Source organism: Sceloporus undulatus, chromosome 1, assembly GCF_019175285.1.
Source record: "Sceloporus undulatus isolate JIND9_A2432 ecotype Alabama chromosome 1, SceUnd_v1.1, whole genome shotgun sequence".
Classification (NCBI taxonomy): Eukaryota; Metazoa; Chordata; class Lepidosauria; order Squamata; family Phrynosomatidae; genus Sceloporus; species Sceloporus undulatus.
The window spans coordinates 183,691,510-183,712,480 of record NC_056522.1 but is presented as its reverse complement, the minus strand read 5'-3'; the positions used below and the strand labels follow the sequence as shown (position 1 = coordinate 183,712,480).

At 39.1% G+C, this 20,971-nt stretch overlaps 1 protein-coding gene across 1 annotated transcript in view; it reads left to right on the top strand.

The window, feature by feature from the left end:
- Window positions 1–20,971, top strand: part of LOC121934780 (SLX4 interacting protein) — a 108,094-nt gene that overhangs the window by 37,553 nt on the left and 49,570 nt on the right. Inside the window, 1 exon segment of the mRNA XM_042475624.1 lies at window positions 19,086–19,175. Within this exon segment, the coding sequence (XP_042331558.1) occupies window positions 19,086–19,175 (90 nt within the window).

Here is a 20,971-nt window from a genome sequence, read left to right as displayed (position 1 = left end):
TACTGATGAATACTAAAGTTATCCTTCACCTCAGTTATAATAATGTGGCCTTTGGGGCAATTGTTCTAATCAGAAAAACAGAAGGTGTTGGGGTTTTTAATATCAAACTGCTTTGTTTAATAGGGTAAATAATACTCATCAAAATGAAAGGGATTCTCAAATGTTATTTTCCCCGTTCAGTAGCAAAATCCAAAGCTTCTGTTTCTGAATAAGATTGTTTTGAAGAGTGATAATTTTATCATTCTGTGACCAAGAATTTGTATAAAGGTTTGGATTTAATTAGAGTTCTTTATTTTATGTGTAAAATTTCAAAAAGATGTTCTGCTAATTTCAGAGTTGGATGAACAGCATTATCTATGGTGAGCAAGAACCATTCAGGGAAGCTGGACTTGAATTTAAAATGTATAATATATTATTATGCATTAAACAGAAAATTAAACATTTAATAAAGCTTCAGTTTCAAGATAACAAACCCCTGCAGAGGATATAATGTCTGTATGGGGGTGAAGGCTGCCCCCCCCCCCCCCGTAAAATCTTTCTCAGGTCCAGGCATCTTTTAGTTGTGTTAAAAGGCAGTCAGGCAGTGACCGTAGAGAATCTGCATTCGACAGTGGGAACCTTTGACAGAGATTTATAAAAGCTGAAAGGCACTTGGGAATCGAGACTGATGTAGACCAGATCTGTATTTCAACAAATAAGAGGGAGAAAACTAATCTTTAAAATTTAATGTGCCAGCAATTATTCATTGGTTGTATACAGGAGACTTTCTAATTTGTTTTAAAATTCAATTCTTGTTGCAATGATAGGTTTGTTTGTTGTTTTAATGGAAGAGTCAAACATTATTGCTTTTGTTGGCACCAAGACACATGGGGGTGAGGGAGGAGATTTTTTCCTTGTTGAAAATCCATATTATATACTTTGAACAATGACACATATAAATGGTCTCTGTCGTCTCTAAAGATCATTTATTACTTACTCCAGAGGGTACTATATGTACTCGACTATAAGTTGACCTTATATATAAGTTGAGGTCAGGTTTGGGGGCCAAAATTATGGAGTTTAATATGACTTGTGAATAAGTTGAAGGTAAAATTTAGTGGCATTTAACAAAGGATGTAAAGGATGAAGCAAAGGAAAATGATAACTTACAAAATTCCATCAGACACAACTGTTTGAGCTTACCCTAAAGGCTGGATGGATGAGAAGGGAACTACAGTAAACTGTGTCTATGTGATGTGTGAGGGAGGCAATCAGACACAGGTGAGGCTAAGAAAATGTGCAGACGTCAAAAAGAATGAAGAGACCTAGCAAAGAAAATCGTGACTACATTAATATTGATTATAGCCTTTAACTTTAATGTGATACCTTTGCCTGATTTTAACCCAGAAAAGCTGATAAACATACACAACTATTATTCACATCTCTCAAAGCCCAATTCCTCTTGATGCTCCTTTCAGGGTAAGTGCAAAACAGCTGGCACCACTACCATTTTCCTGCCCAGGCATTCAAAAAGCTCAAAAGTGGTGCCATAGCGGAGAAGGTAGAAGGGCTCGGTGCTTCTGGGACAAAGTAAGTTCTTGCATTTTGCCACTCTGCTCAGAGAAGGGAATGGTTCCTTTTTAAAATAAGAGTTAAAATATGTGTGTACATTGCCCCATGGATAAGTCAACCCAGGTTTTGGTGGATCAGGTTTTTTTTACTAAAATTTCTAGACTTATACATGAGTAGCTACAGTATTTATTACAATGGTCCTACCTCTTAACACACACACTGAGCAGAGCCTCTGTTAATGGATTAGAGAAAGCTATGTTGTGGGGAAATTCAAAACTCTATGCATGTGGTGGCATACATGGCACTCATGAAGGATGGGGAAAACCAAAAGAATTCAATAGAGCTGCCTTGTACAAGTTGAAATACCTTTCCATTTGAGCAAAGTATCCTTGGCGCAAAGGCAAGAACTACAGAAGAATACAGTAGTGGCTTTGGCAATGCTGGATGGTTTCCAAGTGATTATTCATTTATTGATGGCGACAAAGATAATAATTACACAAGGAGGAAAAAGAGCAGATTTATCTTCACTGACTGATAACCTATATTATGGGATCTGATCTTCATAATCAAACTCTGTAAGTCATTGGTTCCCAAACTGTGCCCTTTAAGAGATTTTGGACTTCAGCTCTCAGAAGCTTCAGCCATGTTGGCCAATAGCGTGGGATTCTGGGAGCTGAAGTCAAAAATCCCTTAAAGAGCACAGTTTGGGGACCACTGCCGTAAGTTTGTATGCAGAAGAAAACAAAGTGAAGAGGAGAGAAAAAAAATATAATATAAAAATGGTATCCCTTGTATGAAATGACCAAATCAAGGTTTGCTTTTTGTGAATTTTAAAAAATATATTTTCAAGCCATGGATGGTTGAATCTGTGGATGTGGTGGGTTGACTGTGCAATTTTTATGTAATACAAATCCTTTTTTTAGAATTATAGTTTACTACATGATTTAGTATAATCATATCTTTATCATGGTTGTGATGTTGTTCAAACTATATTTCAATTAAATATTTAGTTATTCAAATATTCAAGTAAACGCTTAATAAAATAGGGGATCAATTTATTTAATCAATTCCACTTTTTTTATAGCTCTCTTCATTGTAACCATAATCATTATAATTATTTCCATCCAGGGCCCTTTCTGAATGCCCCTGACAGGCTTGTATGGAAGGAATGTGTCAGGAGTCTTTCTCAGTGGAGTATATAGTGATTGTCTTTGGTAATTTTGTTATAACTCTAAGGTGAGATGGGTGTGGAGAAAAGTGGGCTTGTTAGATAACCTGATGTTTAAAATTGCAGATTCCACAGACTGTATTTGGGATCCCAGGCTTCTGCATGCAAAAACCTGTGCTCTGTCAGTGATCTTTGCCAGATCTGCTCTTGATTGGGAGTGAGGAGGCAGAAAGGATGCAGTGAATCAGTTACACAGAAGAATGTTCTACATGTGCTCAGATACTCAAAAAATGTTAGGTTAAGAATCTCTCCTCTTGACTCCTTGAATCAAGACCTAGCTGTACACTTACTTATTCCTGCATAGGTGATGGATCTGTGCCCTTTAACTGAAATATATCATTCTCTGCTAACCTTTAACAGGAAAGGCATTTGAAGAGTCAGTGAAGTGTACATGTTAGTGGGGAAAGTTAAGAGAGATGCAGAGAAGTGACGAACTGAATTGAAGAGATTATAAAATGAGATCCCATGCTTTGGGGCAGCCATCCCCAACCTGACAGTTCCCAAACATAATGGATTCCCATAATTCCCAGGCAATAATCCTATTGCAGGCTTTGTAGTCCACACGGGAAAAATTCCAAATTGGGAAATTAAAAGGACAAAAACTGACTTTTGAGGGAGCCAGTAACAAAATGTGGTCCTCTAAGGTGTACAGTGACAACCTCCATATCATTGTCTGTAAATTCCATTGTCTGGCTCCACAGTAGTATTTGGATCAATGTGTTCACTAAAGTGGCCCTTGGTATCTGCTGGGGTTTGCTTCCAGACACCACCACTACCACCCCTGTGGATACCAAAATCTGTGGATGCTCAAGTCCCATTAAATATAATGTGTCCCTTATATAAAATGGCAAAATCAGCATTTGCTTTCTGGAATTTATATATTTACTGAATATTTTCAAATGATGGATGCTTGAATCTGTGGGTAAAGAAACTGTGGATAAGGAAGGCCAACTGTAATAATAACTGGCCAAATGAAACAATTTCTGTTATTGGTGTTTCTGCTAATGAATTAATTTGTCAATTGCTACCATTTAACATTATTATATAAATTTCAGACCTAATATCCCAAGCTCTGCATATGCCACTCCAGAGGGTCTTTTGGGTCTCAGGAGCTGCCTTGGAGAAGCACAAGAACCAGTCATTGGAGGCAGGGGAAACTAGGAAAGTCATGTTGCATAAGTTCATTTCCTCTTCGTCTCTTTCTGGCTCCAGCTCATTCTTTTTATTCAATGGTGCACCATATTGAGAAGGGCTGAACATCCAGGGCATAGACTAAATCTGACATTTGAACAGGAAATGTGTGACTCAATTTTCTTGAATTGCAAGTCTCATTTGGATTTTCAGATGTGGATGGGAGTGTAGTCCGACAACATCTGAAGGGCCACCTTTTTCCAAACTTGATTTAAATAGAGAATTTTTTGGGGTGGGGGTGGGGAACGAGAGATCTTTTAATTTATTTTGATTTCTGAATTGGATGGCACTTTCTCATCTATGAATTTGACAAGGTGCATCCATTTTTTACATCCTTTATTTTAGTTGGACATATTTATGACACTACAAAAAATACTCTATGTTGGGTTTTCATGATAAACTTTCCTTCATAAAAACTAAAAGGGGAAGCTATTAAAAAAACAATGAAACCTGATATTCATCATTTGTTTGTGTGCCTTTCAGTTCTTCCTAATTGCTGCCCATTACCCCAACCTCTTGACTTTATAATCATTAACTGTGGGAAATATCACCTACCTAGTAATACAATGGAAATGAAAAAAATAAGCCTTTGAAGTACTAAACTTGCAAGGGCAAGTTTGAAAATGCACTTTGCAAGAACAGCTTGCATCTTGCTTTCGCAGTATTTGTGGCAATAGTAGCCTTTAGTCAATACGATTTCTATAAATGGGACATGTGGATGCTTGAGAACATTTCTTAAATAGGAAGCCTGTGAAAATACTGACAGGTGTTGTTGTCCTATTCCCCACAGACAAGAGAGCTGGGACTGCGCTGCAGTCACTTAGGTTCTCAGCATGATCACTGCTAAGTTGTCTTCATCTTGGTACATGGACCTTAACCCCATCCTTTCTCTATAGCTTTGCTGGACTGGTTTTCGAAAGCACCTCATATGAAACATGTTCTGCTTCATTTCTACTGTACAATACTTGTGTATTTGATCAATTGTAGTGAGTGCAGACATGCATGAAAATCACCTTATTTCCTCTGTAACTATTGGCATTTGTCATACACCAAATCTTGTCATACACTTGGTTTATCTAGTTCAGTATTGTCAACACCCTGACTGCCAGTGGGATCTGGGATAAGAACCTTTTCTAGCCCTAGGTGGAGATGTCAGGAGTGAACGTAAAATCTTTGAGATGAGAAGAATACTTTCCCTTACTTGTTCTTAACTTGCATTTTGAAGGAATAGATTGTGATTCCTAAATGTTTATGCCCTTCATAACTAGCAAGATGAATATGCAAAGATACAGAATAAGTCTTTATAAGAGGTAGTCCTCTGTACTGCAAATGTGCATCTTGAAATAAAATTTGCATATTAAGACATTTATATGCCATTTCTCATCAAAATGTACCAGGACAGCTAGCTGTCAATTAAGTATGTTGCAAGACAGTAAATTGGTAATGTAACTACTGAAAATAACACTTAAGACATTATGCTTCATGTCATAATCCCATCTTAATGTCAGTCATCTTACCTTCCTCCCAGAATTGGAACTCAAGTGAGTTTACAGTTTAAAAGAGCAACGCGGTTAAAAATGTACAAAAAGTGAACATTAAAGTAGAATTAAACCAGTCACAATGTTAAAAACACTTAAGATCTCATGATAAAACAATATAAAGCAATTAAAAAGATGTAAAAGATATTAAAAACAGCACAGTTTCAAACAATACAGCAGCCCCTAGTTGAACACATTTTCAAAATCATATTTTCTGGAAATGGTGTCTATAAAATATAAGTCCACTGCTAAAGCAGTGAGTTCTTCTGGCCACTGAAAAATAGAGAATGGCCCTATCAGACTGCCCAAATAAAGCTGTTTTGGGTCACTTTGGAGGTTTGCTGTTTACTTAATGCATGCGTCCTGAGAGTCCGGAAGCTGCACCAAAGCATTCCTTAAGACTAGATTGTGGCTTTGGCATGGCTTCTGGACTCTTAGGATGCATGCAACATTTAAACAGCATACCTCCAAAGTGACCCGAAGCAGCTTTATTTTGGCCTGTCTGTATGGCGCCACTAGCCTTGGTATATAAGTATTTTAGCAACAGTAACAGCATCCAGAATCCAGCCACATTGACCGCTATTTAAATTCCCTGTGATGGGGATATAATTTAAAAGAACATGTGTGTCTATAAATATCAAAGATTTTTCCAGTACAAAATCAATACACTGCAATACACCTAACCAAAAAGGTGTAACCACTGAACATGTCCATACCATATGACAGGTGAGTGTTAGTATTATAGTGCCAACATCAGCTGAGATGTAGGTTTTCTTTCTCAATGGGCATAATGGTATCCAATATACTTGAAACATCAATTTTGCTAAACCAAACGAAGTTTTAAGTCTAGAGAAATTTTAGATATTGAAATGAGTGCTATTTTCTGGTGGTTGATTTGTATAGAGCAGTCTGAGGATCACATCTTTTGCTCAGAGATTGTTAAATGCAGCCTTTTCATCTTTCAAATGCTTTTAGTATTTCTGATCATTCTTCCTGCCTCCTTATTTATAGGCTGCATCCACACTGCAGAAATAATCCAATTTTGACACCATAGCTCAGTGCTATGGAATTCTGAGATTTGTAGTTTTGTAAGATATTTAGCCTTCTCTGTCAAAGAGGTGTGGTGCCACAACAAACTATAAATACCATGATTCCATAGCATGGAGCCATGGCAGTTAAAGTGGTATCAAACTGGATTGTTTCTTCAGTGCAGATGCTGCCTTACTCAGTTTTGATATTTAGCTTTCTGTTGAAAATTTGAGTTTTTAATGGATTTATTATTTCATTCTTCCTCTTGTAACTGTACATGATGCTGTTCTGACAGCTGTAAATGGAAATGAAGGGTGGGGTATTAAATTTTACAAACAAAACCTTCAGTTGCCTTACAATGTCACATCTTCTCTTTCAAATAAAAATGTAAAATTATTGTGTATGGCTCTGTGAATGCCTTGCTGTAAGGATGGGATTCAAGTAGCATAGAGACAAAAAACATTGTTAAGACTATCCAGCAAGGAGGAATATGAGTCAAAGACATAAGCTGAAACTGTGTAATGTTACAAGTTCATGCCTGTGTAATCAACACATCTTTTAATGCACTGAAATACTGGCATAGGAATTTAACATCTGCAGATGTTTTATGCTAGAATATGGTGTGCACATGATCACTTAATGAGTTGATTACTGCGGTAGGTAACTTCTTAAAATAATGGGAAAATGAAGAGAACTAAGTCACACGGGATATTTCCCTCCTCCTTCCTTGCATCAGTCCAGTTGGGAAGCTGACTTTTCATGGGAATAATTAAGATAATTCCAAGTCTGATGATCCTGTAGTGGCAAGACTAAAAAATGAACTTCCTCTGCTTCCCAGTTTTATTTATTTACCAGACAGTTGGCATAAAGGTGCCTCGGGAGATTGACTCTTTCCAGATTTACTTGTGGGATGTGGGTACGTCCTGTTACCCTTTCATTTTGCTATTCCTTTATGAACCTGGCTTTGAAAGCGTTTTTCAGACTATGTCTGACTTTGGTGAGCTTCTTAGTATAGCAATAATGTACATCAAAAGCTGCAAAGATGATAATCTCCCTTTTCAAAATGTGCGCATTTTATTGTAATTTAATAATTGAATGTGCTGCCACACTTCATTAAAAGAGGAACTCCTAATAAACCCCTCCAGCCCTGTTGTTTATATTATTTATTTAAATGTTAAAAAAAAAGAATTCTACCTTTACACTAAAGCAGCCCCAAAGGCAGCTGTTGTATATTTAATCTTTTTAATATAATCCTCATCATTTACAGCAGTTCTCTGAAAATCCAGCCAACTGGAATTTACGGCTTTTCCTCTTGCCTATGAACTTCTGTTTAGGTAACTTGCTTTGTATTTGTCAGGAAGACTGACAGCATTTTAAAATGAGTTGGATGCAAAGTTGCATAACTGTGCAAGGCCATCTTTGATGTTCTGAACTACTTTTCTTCATCTTAAGGCCACCTTCTTACGTTGGTTGTTTAGGGAAGTACATGGCAATTCCATGTGGCAATTGTACACCTCCTGTGCTAAAATTGTGTTACAAAGCAACAGCTGAGTGCTCCAAAGTAAAGGCACTGAGACAGACAAAGGCTTAGCACATTGTATGGAAGGTCCCCCAGCCACAGGGTGACCATATATCCTGCTTTTCCAGAACATGACCTACATTTCAACCTTCTGTCCAGGAGGAGGTTCAAAATGTCCTCCATTTTGAGCATGACTAAGAAGCATGAATTTACATTTATATGAGCGTTTTCAGCTTTTATTTTGTAACATCCTACGTTTTTCTTGAATGTCCTAAGGTGCTTTTTTCTCCTTCCCGGTTATGACATCAAGTCACCCTACCCAGCCTGGTCTTTTCCAGATGGTTGAACTACAGCTCTCACAATCCTCTAGCCAAAGTGGCCAGTGAATCTGCCATTGGAGGACCCATCTACTGGGAGTGCTTTGATTGTTTATTTCTACATGGCATGTGGTTGGACTGGATGGCCCTTGTGGTGTCTTCCTACTCTATGACTCTATGAACCTGCACTGGAGTTCATTTTCTCTCTTTCTGTAGGTTCTTTGGGTTAAATGGGAGCTCTGACAATGCCACACTAAGATCCCTCCTTGGCAGAGCTCTCATTCAAAAGAGCAGCTGCAGCAGCAATAGCAGTAAAATCCACAGTGGATTTGCTGACCTCCCACCATAGCAGATCTAGTGGCTGCCCTTACCTCCAACCACCGTAGCTAACACATTGGCAGTGTACCTGTTTGCGCAAGACAGGGGTACTGTCATAAATGCCTCCTTCCTCCACTCCCCCACCCCAAATATTGGTGACATTGGCCTTTCCAAGGTGGGCCCAAAAATTCGTAGCCTTGGATGCCTGACACTCTCTCCCTGCCCTTCAATCCCATTTTAGAATCCCTTTTTTTGGACTTGGGTACAGGATGTCCAGTCTGTTTGCAAGCTTCATGTTCTTTATGGGGTGAAGGAAGTCGGTCTGAGTCAGAGCTAACAAATTAACAAGCACATTAACTTTATTATTGCTTGTAGAATAGATGATGCATTAACAACTTCCAGTTCTCAGTTACAAACAAAAAACAATATTCAAACTGAGTTATGTCAGACTTTTTCCTTTAATCAATATAGACACCCAGTGCACATTCACTTCCCTCTGACTTTAGCCGTTGTATCCTTCAGCAATCTCTTTTTTTAGAAAATCCCCCTTTATGTTTTTGTTTCTGGTCTTCTAAAATTAGATACTGGCTTGTGTTTATCCCCTGCTGAACTTGGACATTCAGCTCCAGTTCTGATGAATTATTATACTTGTTCATGGCAGAAATGTATTAACATTTCTAGTTCATTATGTCCAATTCTTGTTTATGCATTTTTTAAATGTATTAACAATAGGGTCAACTTAGTTGTTACACCAGCGGATTTCACTTGGATTGCAGAAAGAATGTGTCTGAATTAAGCAGATATTTTAAGAGGTAAATTTCCATACTCTATCGCTTTGGTGAAAGGGGTTTGCTCACCAACAAATCCTGGCATACACCATTTGGCTGATCTGCAGCCTTCAAGGCGCCTGGAAGCTAGATTTTGTTTGTTTGTTTTCATTTAGCATAATTTTAGCCCTGCTAATCATGAAGCCACATCAAAGCAGTGTACAGCAGTAAAACAATAATAAATTCAAAACAATAAACAGCATACAACATCTAAAAAAATATAAAATCTGCAGTTACAAGCTACGGAAAGTCTGAGAAAATCAGTGTATTTTCTGGAGACATTTCAAACACCTAGCAGATGATGTCTTCTATTTTGTTTAACAGCAGGCAGAATATTGCTAACTATGGACTGCACAATAGGAAATGTTTGCTTCTGTGCCACTGTTCAATGGTTGTGGTACTATGGGCAAGATATTCCCAGATAACCTTAATACACTTGTAAATCTGTAACACATGCTGAAAAAGAAAGGTCTTTTCCACAGGCAGCCTCAGTTATTAGCTATCATCAGCCATTGCAGATTTAGTTTTGCATTGAAGTGCTTGGCAATATGATGCTCTAGTACACTCCCCTATTATCCTTTTATACTGCAATGTCCACAGTAATATCAGAGCTTGTTTGATTTCTCCCATGCTTTGTTTATCTTCAAGATATTCTGATGACTTTCCCATCTCTATGTAACATAATACAAGAGTCACACATACCCCCCCCCATGTTTTGCCACTTACAAAAAAATAGATGTCATTTCCTCTATAAACAAAGCTTGTGGGAAGCATGTACTTTGTTTTCAGGCAGAATTGTTCTCATGGAAGGCTGAAGACAAGATGTATGTTCCCCATGCACCTTGTTTTTGAAGGGAAGCATTGCTTTTTCAGGCACAACTGTACTGCTAACTTTCAGCGGAAAATGTAGTACTATAGAGACAGGTAGAATGAAGGCCACAATGACTTTGGGATGAGGGAGCAGTTTTTGGAGATTACTTTTACACCAAAGGATTGCGTGGACTGAGCATTAATAGCACAAACTTGTGCACATTTAATCAGGGGGCATGCTGCACTGTATGTGGTGGGGCTTACTTCTAGTAAATAAGCATAAGATTGCTGCTACAATATGTCACGTTGATCCTAAACAGAAATGCCCTTTAAAAAACTGATCTAATAACTCAAGTGTTTTTTGTGTCCAGTTTTTACATGAAAGGAGCATTTAATCCAAAACAAAAAGAAGTTACATCAAGTGTGAATTTGAACAGTTTACTCCAAGAGTGGGCAGAACAGATTTGTAAGATCTACTTTGTTTTTCCCCCTTGCATACACATGTACAATTAAAGAACAGGGTCCCTGTGTCCCTAGGAATTTGTGTCGCTGGGAATTTGTTTCAAATGAACAGAGCACACAATCATTTCATACTAAAATCCAATCCTGTCACACACATACAAAACAAGCTTTCTTCATTACTACAGCCACTTTTATCTGACAAATTTTATTGTTGCTGTTATTAACCAATTGAGAGTTGAAGGCAATTACCAATCTATTTCAAATCACTCAAAAGTCTAGTAGTAGACTTCAACATTATTTTTTACTCACCTCTCACTTGATCAGAATTTTTCTTCTTCTGGGATAGGATAGGCTTCTATTGCTTCATTAGACCTGTAATACAATCCTCCCATTTCTGTGTATGATTTTTAAAACAAAATAAACTTAGTCTGCATCTGTTACTGAGCAGATTTGGTGATTTGGCTTAGTGAAGCAGCAGTTGACTGGGATCCAAATATTCCTCCTTGGTTGCCTGGAGTTATTTTTACTTGCCATAGTCAACTAGTCTTTTGGGTCTTCATGAACTTCAGCAGCTAGGAAGCTGTCAGGCATGTAATGAGTTTCCAGGTCCAGATGTTATCAGTGTCTCTACCTTGCTCATACCCAGAGAGCGCATGCATTTCATCATCTTTTGGCATTAAGCAGTTGTTCTCTGGCAGCTTCAGAGAGGCTAACAGTTCCCAACAATTAAAATAACGAGATGACTCTCTGGTTATGAAATACGACATCATTTTGCAGATTTGGCTGCCTCGGATGTGACTGGCACTGAACTGAAACAGTGTCTGTGTGCATGGGGAGGGGGAGCAAAACTGTAGGACAAGCACATCTCTGATACTGTTTTCATAAGAGAATCAATAACATCATATGCAATATATATCAAGGTTGTATGCTGGAAGTGGGGGGAAGTTAGAGTCCCCGTCTGGCTTGGTGCATGGCTATTTTTTTAGTTGATTAGGCTCAAACAGTGACTGGCCCAAGGCCACCTTGTCATCATCATCACCATCATCATGTTTATTTATAACACTCTTTTCACCAAAGGGCAGAACATCAGCCATATCCAATCAAGAACGAAACAATCTTTTAAAAATTGTCTTTTAAAATGAAGAGGAAACCTCTTAAAAATCTGGAACCCACTAGTTTGCCCCAGAGGGCTGGATTTGACTCAATTTCCCAACTCCTGATATAGATGTGTGTGTTTATATGGATACAGCTGTTTATATATCAACAGAACTGCCCACATTTTGAGGAGTGTAAGTACAACGAGTTCCTGCATTTGAAAATTTATTACTGTGGGGGCTTTGTGTTATAAATTCCCATTCCTCTTCTGGCAGCTGTTTCAGCACTCCCTTACAGTGGGATGTGCATCCACATGCAGCTCACATGTTGTCAGCTCTAAGGTACAGGTATCTCACTTAATTCTATGCAAGAATGAGACACGATACATAACTGCAGCATTTGCTATTTCATTTTTGGAATCTTTTGGAAACGGATTGACAGCACTTGATCCTTGTGCACGCCTCTAATTTGCCTTTTCCCTCTGTTAATAACTAGCCAGCCTGAGGAGGGAAAAAACAGTGGGTTGCTAAGGAAACTCCAGTTTCACTTATGCTCTAATTTGTGGCCAGTCATCAATGATTTCACAGCTCATCAGAGCAGAATTTGAGAAAGAAAAGCTGAATGTGGTGATTGATTTCTTATTGGAAACTCTCCAAAGCAGACCAAAAAAAGAAGCAAGCAGCCATATTGGATCCATTTAGGGGGGGGGGGATCCAAAAAATACCAGTAAAGTACTACCTTTCACAGGGAGAGCTGAAAGCAATAGTGACTTTGTTTTTTGACTTCACAGAACTCTTGCCCATAGACTGGCTAAATTATATTATGTCATACAAACAAGCCCTATATAAAACTCCTTACACCAGGCTATGGGGCTAAAAAAAGTCATATCATCCACCAAAATTATGCATGTTTATCAGAAGTAACTTCTGCCATGCACAGTGAAGCTTACACTCTACTAAATGTGTTTAGGACTGCAGCCTTAAACAGTATTTTTCCTTGCTCTTGAGAGATAACACACAGGTTAGTGGTCTCTTTTCCTGTTATTGAAATGTAGTGGCTCAATACAGGTGTAAAAATAACAGTGCAACTACTGCATTGTCATACTGCTACAACTATTGGCTTAAAAAAACAGTCTTGATATCTTCCCATTATGCTGCAAGCAATTCAGATCTCCAAGAAAACACACATTTGAACATGTGGGTGTGTATGTGCCTTCAAGTTTCCGGTTGACTTATGGCAACCCCATTAATTTCATTGGGTTTTCTTAGGCAAGGATTCACAGGTGCTTTTGTGAACTGCTACTCCAGAAATATAGCCTATGGCACCTGGTATTTGTTGGCAATTTCCCATATACTAACCAGGGCTGACCCTGCTCAGCTTCCAAGATCAGATAGGATCTTGTGCCTTTAGGGTATTGAATAGACACAGAAATAAATGCACATTCATTGGAGAGAATGAAATATGTAGATAGCATCCATATGTGAGAAAGTGTATATAACACATTCCTTATTTCTTAAAAGTTAGGATATCCAAGAAACTCTAGAGCATTTCTGTGGTTATCTAAAATGATGGGGTAGAAATGACAAAAACTCCATGTAGCAGAGAAGCTGCACACCTTAAATTAAACAATTCAAAACTCATCACAGATGGAGAAAACATTAGAAAGGCTTGGTGGGGTTGATCCAGGACTACCATATATACAAGACTATAAGTCGACTTCATGTATAAGTTGAGGGCAAGTTTGGGGGCCAAAATGATGGATTTTGCCGTGACCCAGGGATAAGTCAAGGGTAAAACTTAGGGGCATATAGCAAAGTCTCTAAAGGATGAAGCAAAACAAAACAATGTCAAAGAACTTACAAAATTCTAGCAGACATAACTCTTTGGTGCTTTCTGCACCGGCATTTGGGACGTCCGGAGGACGTCCTATTTTAAAAAAGGGGCGTCTCTTATAGACGCCCCTGGGCCTAGTACGGACTCCGTCCGTACAAGATGGCGCCGCCCCTTCTACATGGCCGGCGCCATCTTTGCGTATCGGACGCTGAGCGTCCGTACGGGTCGCGTCCTTTGTGACGTAGCGAGTGCGCCCCTGGCGCCTCGCTCCGTCGCAAATGCGACGGAAAAAGAAGCTCCATTTTGGAGCTTCTTTTTCGGTCCGCACGGGAGTCGCGCCGTGTGGAGGCTCCGGCTCCCCCGCGGACCTACTGGCGGCGGCGGCAGAGTGCCGCAAAGTGGCAGTATGTACCCCGCCTTTGTGTTCACTCTTAAGGATGGATGGATGAGAGAGTAGAGATGGTCAGTATGTCCAGGACAGATTACACTCTTGCTTTTCACCAGGCGATGGTTCCTTCTTTTAAATAAGAGTTCAGATACAGTACTTGCATTGACTCTTGGCTAAATTGACTTAGGGTTTTTGGGTCAATTTTTTGACCCAAATTTCTAGACTTATACATGAGTATATACAGTAAATCCATCCAGGCATGTTTCTACAGTAAAAGTAGAGCACAAGACCAGTGTAGGAAAAAGCAGTAGCACAAAGTGTTATCTAGCCCATTGAAGTAAAGTTGCCATGTTTCCTCTTAGCACACAGATGCATATCTTGGTTGTGGCATCTCATGGAAATATAAAAAGAGCTCAAAGAGAGATAGTACAGTTCACTGAATGGTAGATTTTTTTAAAAAGAGAAAGTGTTTGCTGCTAATCCAAACAGTGTACAGTCATTATTTGGTATCAGTTAAGTCGGTGGTGCTTAGAGTTAGAAATGAAACATTTTATAAGCAAGTCTCTCTTACCTATTCTTGTAACTGAATGAAGTGAAGCTAATCTCTCCAGGACACAGCCTCTATCACCCTGCAGTATGGAAAATGAACTGCTTTTGTGTTGGCATCTGCATTCACAGTTTTATTAATATTTCACATTACCTAAGCACTGAGTTAGGCCAGAAAGGTGTCCGCTTGCTGCTGCCATGTGTAAAAGAGAAGGAGGGAAACACACTACAGTGCAGTATTACCATTAACATCTTGGATTTCTCCTTTGATTTCTATTGATTTTCATTCTCATGTTGGACCTCTGAGATCAAGAAATCAGGGGCTGGGGGTGGGGAGATAGATTTATGTAAGAAAGGATGTATGCCTGATGTCTAATTCTATAACTGAAAATACAGCCTCAGGTGAGCATTTACTCATAAATATCTTACTTTGCACCAGCTACTACATCTCAAGCTTCTAGCAAAAAGGCTGCCCACTTTTGCCGGTTTTGTAAGGCACAAAGGTAAGGGGAAAAGATCTTTTGAAGGGTGTGTGAGAGAAGTATAGTGTCTAGATCAAGGGAAGTCATAGTGCTACTATATTCTGCTCTGGTCAGGCCCCACCTGGAATATTGTGTCCAGTTCTGGGCACCACAATTTAAAAAGAACATTGAGAAACTGGAGCGTGTCCAAAGGAGAGTAACTAAAATGGTGAAAGGTATGGAAACCATGCCCTATGAGGAACGACTTAGGGAACTGGGGATGTTTAGCCTTCAGAAGAGAAGGTTAGGAGGTGATATGATAGCCCTGTTTAAATATTTGAAGGGATGTCATATTGAGGAGGGAACAAGCTTGTTTTCTGCTGCTCCAGAGACAAGGACCCGGAACAATGGATGCAAGCTACAGCAAAAGAGATTCCATCTCAACATTAGGAAGAACTTCCTGACAGTAAAGGCTGTTTGACAGTAGAACAAGCTCCCCCGGAGTGTAATGGAGTCTCCTTCCTTGGAGGTCTTTAAGCAGAGGCTAGATGGCCATCTGTCGGGAATGCTTTGATTGTGATTTCCTGCATGGCAGAATGGGGTTGGACTGGATGGCCCTTGTGGTCTCTTCCAACTCTACGATTCTATGATTCTATTTTATTTTAGGGATTTATATACCACCTTTCTCCCAAAATTGAATTTAAGGTGGCTTATTTTAAAGCCAAGCTTTGTTGCCTGGAGAATTACGGTGACATGTCAGGTCTGTTTCAAAGTATTGTTAGATACAGAGAAGCAGTTATAGAAATGTATTAAATAATAATGAAGAAGACAAGGTGCAGGAGCAGCATCTGTGGACAGTCTGAGGTCTGGCTGGAGGAGAGGCACTGAGAAAGACAAGATAAGTATTGACAGAGTCCCCCATCCTCAAAGAGCTGCCCTTTCGAAGTGCCTATTACTGCAAGCTGTTGCATTTTCTATACTGGATTAGCATTTTGGTGTCCCAGGTACCACTCATGAAGAGGCTTAACCTGAATCAGCCTAAACTCAATTACTCATCCCTTTTATATGTACAGAATTATTTAAGTTAATATAAAAGTATTTAAAGTTATATGAGTACTAGGAATATCAGATCAACAGCTGGAATGTGTGTTTACAACTGATTCATTGTGAAATCAGTTTGCTAAGCTTCCACATTACAGGTTTCACTCACTGAAAGAACAGAATGCTTTGATCTGTTTATCAAAAGCCTTCCTTCTGTTTTCTTCCAGAGAATAAAGAATTAACAGATGGCTGCTGAGTCAAAACTTAGATTCTTTTAAATTTGATGAGATAAAGAACTCATGAAAAAAATCTACCAAGTCATTACTTTGCACTGAACTAAATGTCATTACATGTTCTCTGACAATTTCCATGTACTGCCATTTAAATCATGTGCTTGTGGTGTAATATATTTGACAAATGGGACCTGCAATAAAATCTTGCAATGCAGACTGCTCCCATTCAAGATATTCTGTTTAATTCCCCTTCCCTTATGCTTTTCTTCCCTCTCCAATGTTTAGTCACTAATCAGTGCCCACTGAGCATGACAGTCCTCACCAGTTTGTTTTAGGTTTCCTTTCTTGGATGTCCTTTCTTTCTCCTTTGAGTATTTTTTTCTCTAATGACAACCTGTTCTGCAAACCTTGGAGTTTGCCCATTGTTGTTGGTATCTTATTATTGTGTATCAATTATGTTGTTTTTCAGCTTTCAGAGAATCTGGCTTACTACTAATGCATGCAGTGATAAAATATTGGAAATACCTTAGGAATTATGTTTAGATCAAGATTGGGAATAGTGTAGCCTGTGGGTCATGTGTGACTCTTGAAGGCCTTTTTGAGGGCCCTAAAGCCCCCCCCCCACAACATGCCCTTAAATTTCAAAACCAAGGTGCCATAGAGGGTCAAAGTCACTTGCCCCCCTAGCAGCTTTGAAACCCGTGTTTAAGATAAACCACTTGATGCTTTGCTGTGTTTCTATATGCTTCCATCTAGTTTGTTTCAGTAATAGGAAAATGGGCTTTGGCTTGTATGTCAACTTTTAAGGAGTAGCAAAAATACTGTTTCTTTAAAGCTGTGATGTTAAATGTACTTGATAAGAAGAACATAATTAGACACAGTGGAACTGGAATGGTTTCTTCAAATCTGTCTTACTTTCATTTGCTTACTATTGTGTGCCATGGTTTTTTTAAAAAAAATATTTAAATTGTGAACTTAATAGAAAACATCCATGAGAAACTCTCTATAAATAGTACTTACTATAGGCTTGTCATGCAAACATTCCACTCTCTCTTCACAACTGAATTTATGGGACGTACATAAATCTTCGCTGTCTGTCCCCCATTGCAAAAGAAAAGGAAAATAAAACCCATACCATTGTGAAATCCACCAAATGTGTTTTGACACCTGTCTTCAAGAGATTTCCTACTTGTGTCATTGTTGGCTATAATAGCTCTCTCTGTGAACTTTTGAACTGGTGTAGTTGGATTCACTCATCAGCATAAAATCTTCCTGTAGGTATTTCTTCCAGTTACTGAAGTTAAACTTGTTGCCAGCTTCCTGATCCTAGCCCCAAGCTGTGGGAATGGAACAGTGGTCTGTAATTTAAAATCAGAAAGGAATGTCTCGATGCTCCCACGTAGACCTCAGCCACTGCAAGGCTACGGAAATGTAGGTTTATGAGACTATGGAGGCGGGACACCACTTTGCATAGTGTGTTAAACCAGGGTGTTAATTCTCTGTACTGAGAGGGAGGTCACACAGGGCTTGGTTTTTCAAAAATCCACTGCATTGTGTTTCTTGGTCTTTAGTATTACATTGGCTTCTGAGCATCTGAATACAAATTAATGGTTAGAGCAGAACCCTGCGTAACTGCCATTTTTGTTTTTCTACTTTTGATGTTGAAAGATGACATGAGCAATTGCAGTTAGTGAAGTGATTCAGTTTTACATGTGAGTCCACTGCCCTTGTGTGATGTCTATGGGGAACCCAATGATTTTGCTAGTGGGAATCACAAGGCATGAGCTGAAGATATGAGGCTTGTGAAGAAAGCTTTGTGTCAGTGTGTGGCCACTGACTGGCCAGGAGTACTGAGTATGGATTACTGATGTTTTGAGTCCACTACTAAACTGGGTTTTGAAAATTAGTACAGTAGCTGTATCTCTGCACAGCACTGATCTAGTACTGAGCCTCTTGCTCACGCAGTAGTACATCTAACTGTAAGGATGCTAATGTCCACATGTCCCTTGTTTAATATTTAGTGGCTGACTCCTCTTACAAGTAAATATCCCTGTCAGCCACCACTGAAAAGGGGTACTCATGGGTCTACACTACTGAGAAATCTTGGAGTTCAAGGTAATCTCTGGAGCACATTTAGCTTGCCACAAGTGAGAACTACAAGCCCCTACTTTGCCTACTACATCAATTGTGTGAGTCACAAAGACCACAAAAAAGAAGTACCATCTTTTTTATGTGTCTGTTTAGGCCAGGTTATCTAGAGCTGGTAACGCCAAAGGCTATCTGTTTTAAGTAGTATAAATTTTCAAGTAGGATAACATGAAATGTGGAACAACAATTGAGGTCTGTTCAAAGAAAAATCTATCAACTCACTTACATTAGAATAGTAGCTTAAATTCATGTTATAATTATCACTACTAAATAGTACTGCTGCTATGATTGCTTGTGTATGTGAATTCATGCTTAAGTGTTAAGATTCTAAAGGTATTATATGAGACTATATTATAAGATACTGTAAGGTTATATTATAAGGTTTTAGATTTGACACTATAAGATTGCATTGCATCTCAGGGTAAATCTTCAGCCATATTTATGAACCAGTTAGGAAATTCAGGAATCATATTCTATCCAGTCTCATTGGTGTATTAAAAAACTTTTCTGTATTTAATCTTTTTCTCTGCTATCCCTTCCAATTGACAAGTGTGGGAACTATGCAATCCTGGTAGATGTCCACGTTACGCCCCAAGACTCCAGTAAAGACAATGTTTGGTTTTCTGATCATAAGAAAGAGGTAAGTTCAAGACATTTGTATTTTAAAAAATGTTTTCTGTTAAGGGGTGGGAGGAAGCATAGGACATCATTAGTTTATTCAGTTTGTGAAGATATTTAAAGGAGGTAGCTGTTGAAAAAGCCATCCCCAAATCCCTCTATAATGGATGATTATCAAGCAGTGTCCAACTTGCCATTTTTGGGCAAGGTATTGGAGCATGTCGTGGCCTCCCAGCTCCAGGGATTTCTAAATGAAACAAATTATCTTTCAATCTATTTTAATCTGGTGTCAGTCCTGGCTACAGGACAGAGACAGCTTTGCTCATCTTGATGGATGACCTACATATGGAACTTGACAGAAGAATGTGTGCCTGTGGTTCCTCTGGATCTTTCAGCAGTTTTTGAAGCCATCAGCTATGTTATGATTCTGGGTCACCTCACTGGGATGGGAGTGAAGTGAGTGAGCCATTTGTTTTATAGCAGCTCCATTACTTCCTGGTGGAGTGAACCTGAAAGTGGTGCTGGAGGACTCCTGCTTGACCCCTAGCTGTTGACTTATGGGGTCCCTTAGGGTTCTGTTTGGTCCCCCATGCTACTCAACATGTACATGAAACTGTTGGGAGAGGTCATCCAGAGTTTTGGGGTGAGGTGCCATCAATATGTGGATGAAACCCAAATCTACTACTCCTTTCCACCCATATCCAAAGAGGTTGCCCTCGTCCTAAACCAGTATCTGTTATCAGTAATGGACTGGATGAGGGCAAACAAATTGAAACTCAATCCAGACAAGACAGAGGTGCTGTTGGTCAGTTAAAAGGAAGATCAGGGAATAGGGATTCAGCCTGTGTTAGATGTGGTTATACTCCTGAAGTTGCATGTTTGCAGTTTGGGTGTACTTCTGGCTCAGCTTTCAACCTGGAGGCCCAGGTTTCTGTGTTAGCCAAGAATGCTTTGCATATTTAAGACTCATGTGCCAACTACAACTGTTACTTTAGGTGCTGGATCTGACTGAGTTACATCCCATTTAGATTATTGTAAAATGTAACATCTTCTACTATGGATTGCCTTTGAAGAGTGTTTGGAAGCTTCAGCTGGTTCAAAGAGCTGTAGCCAAACTTAACTGGGACAAGTTACAAGGACCATTCTACATCCCTGTTAAAACAGTTCCGCTGGCTACTAGTTTGTTTCTGGGCACAATTCATAGTGCAGGATATGACCTATAAAGACCCATATGTCTCAGGTCTAGGTGATTTAGTAGATTATCTCCCTGTATAAGCCAGACTGTGTTTTGAGATCATAAGAAGAGGCCCTTCTCTCAGTCCTACCACTATCTCAAGCAAAGTTGGTGGGGAGACAAGAATGGGCCTTTTCAGTGGTTGCTACTGGACTCCTGAACTCCTTTCCCAGGGATGTCAGAATGGCCCCCTCTTTGTTGGCCTTACAATGGCAGGCTAAAACCTTTTTGTTCAGACAGACTTTTAGAACGTTTTAAAAGAATAGGCCAGCTAGGGTGTGCTGGCATGCTGAAAAGCATTCATATTTTTCCTTTCCATTTAAAATGACTAAGCATCATCTGTTACTATGATATGGTTTATTAATTATCATTACCACCAATATTAGCCCTCTAGATTTCCTTGTCTGTTTCCTTTCTATTGCATATCTAATTTCTTAATGTCTATTTATTTGTATACAGTGATGTGAAGATAATTGATTTAATAGATTTTTAGCCATACCTAGCCTCAGATGCAAAATTACTTTGAGATAGATGAGCCAATAATCCTTTACTCTTTCTCTATATTTTCCTCTCTTCTGCTCCAC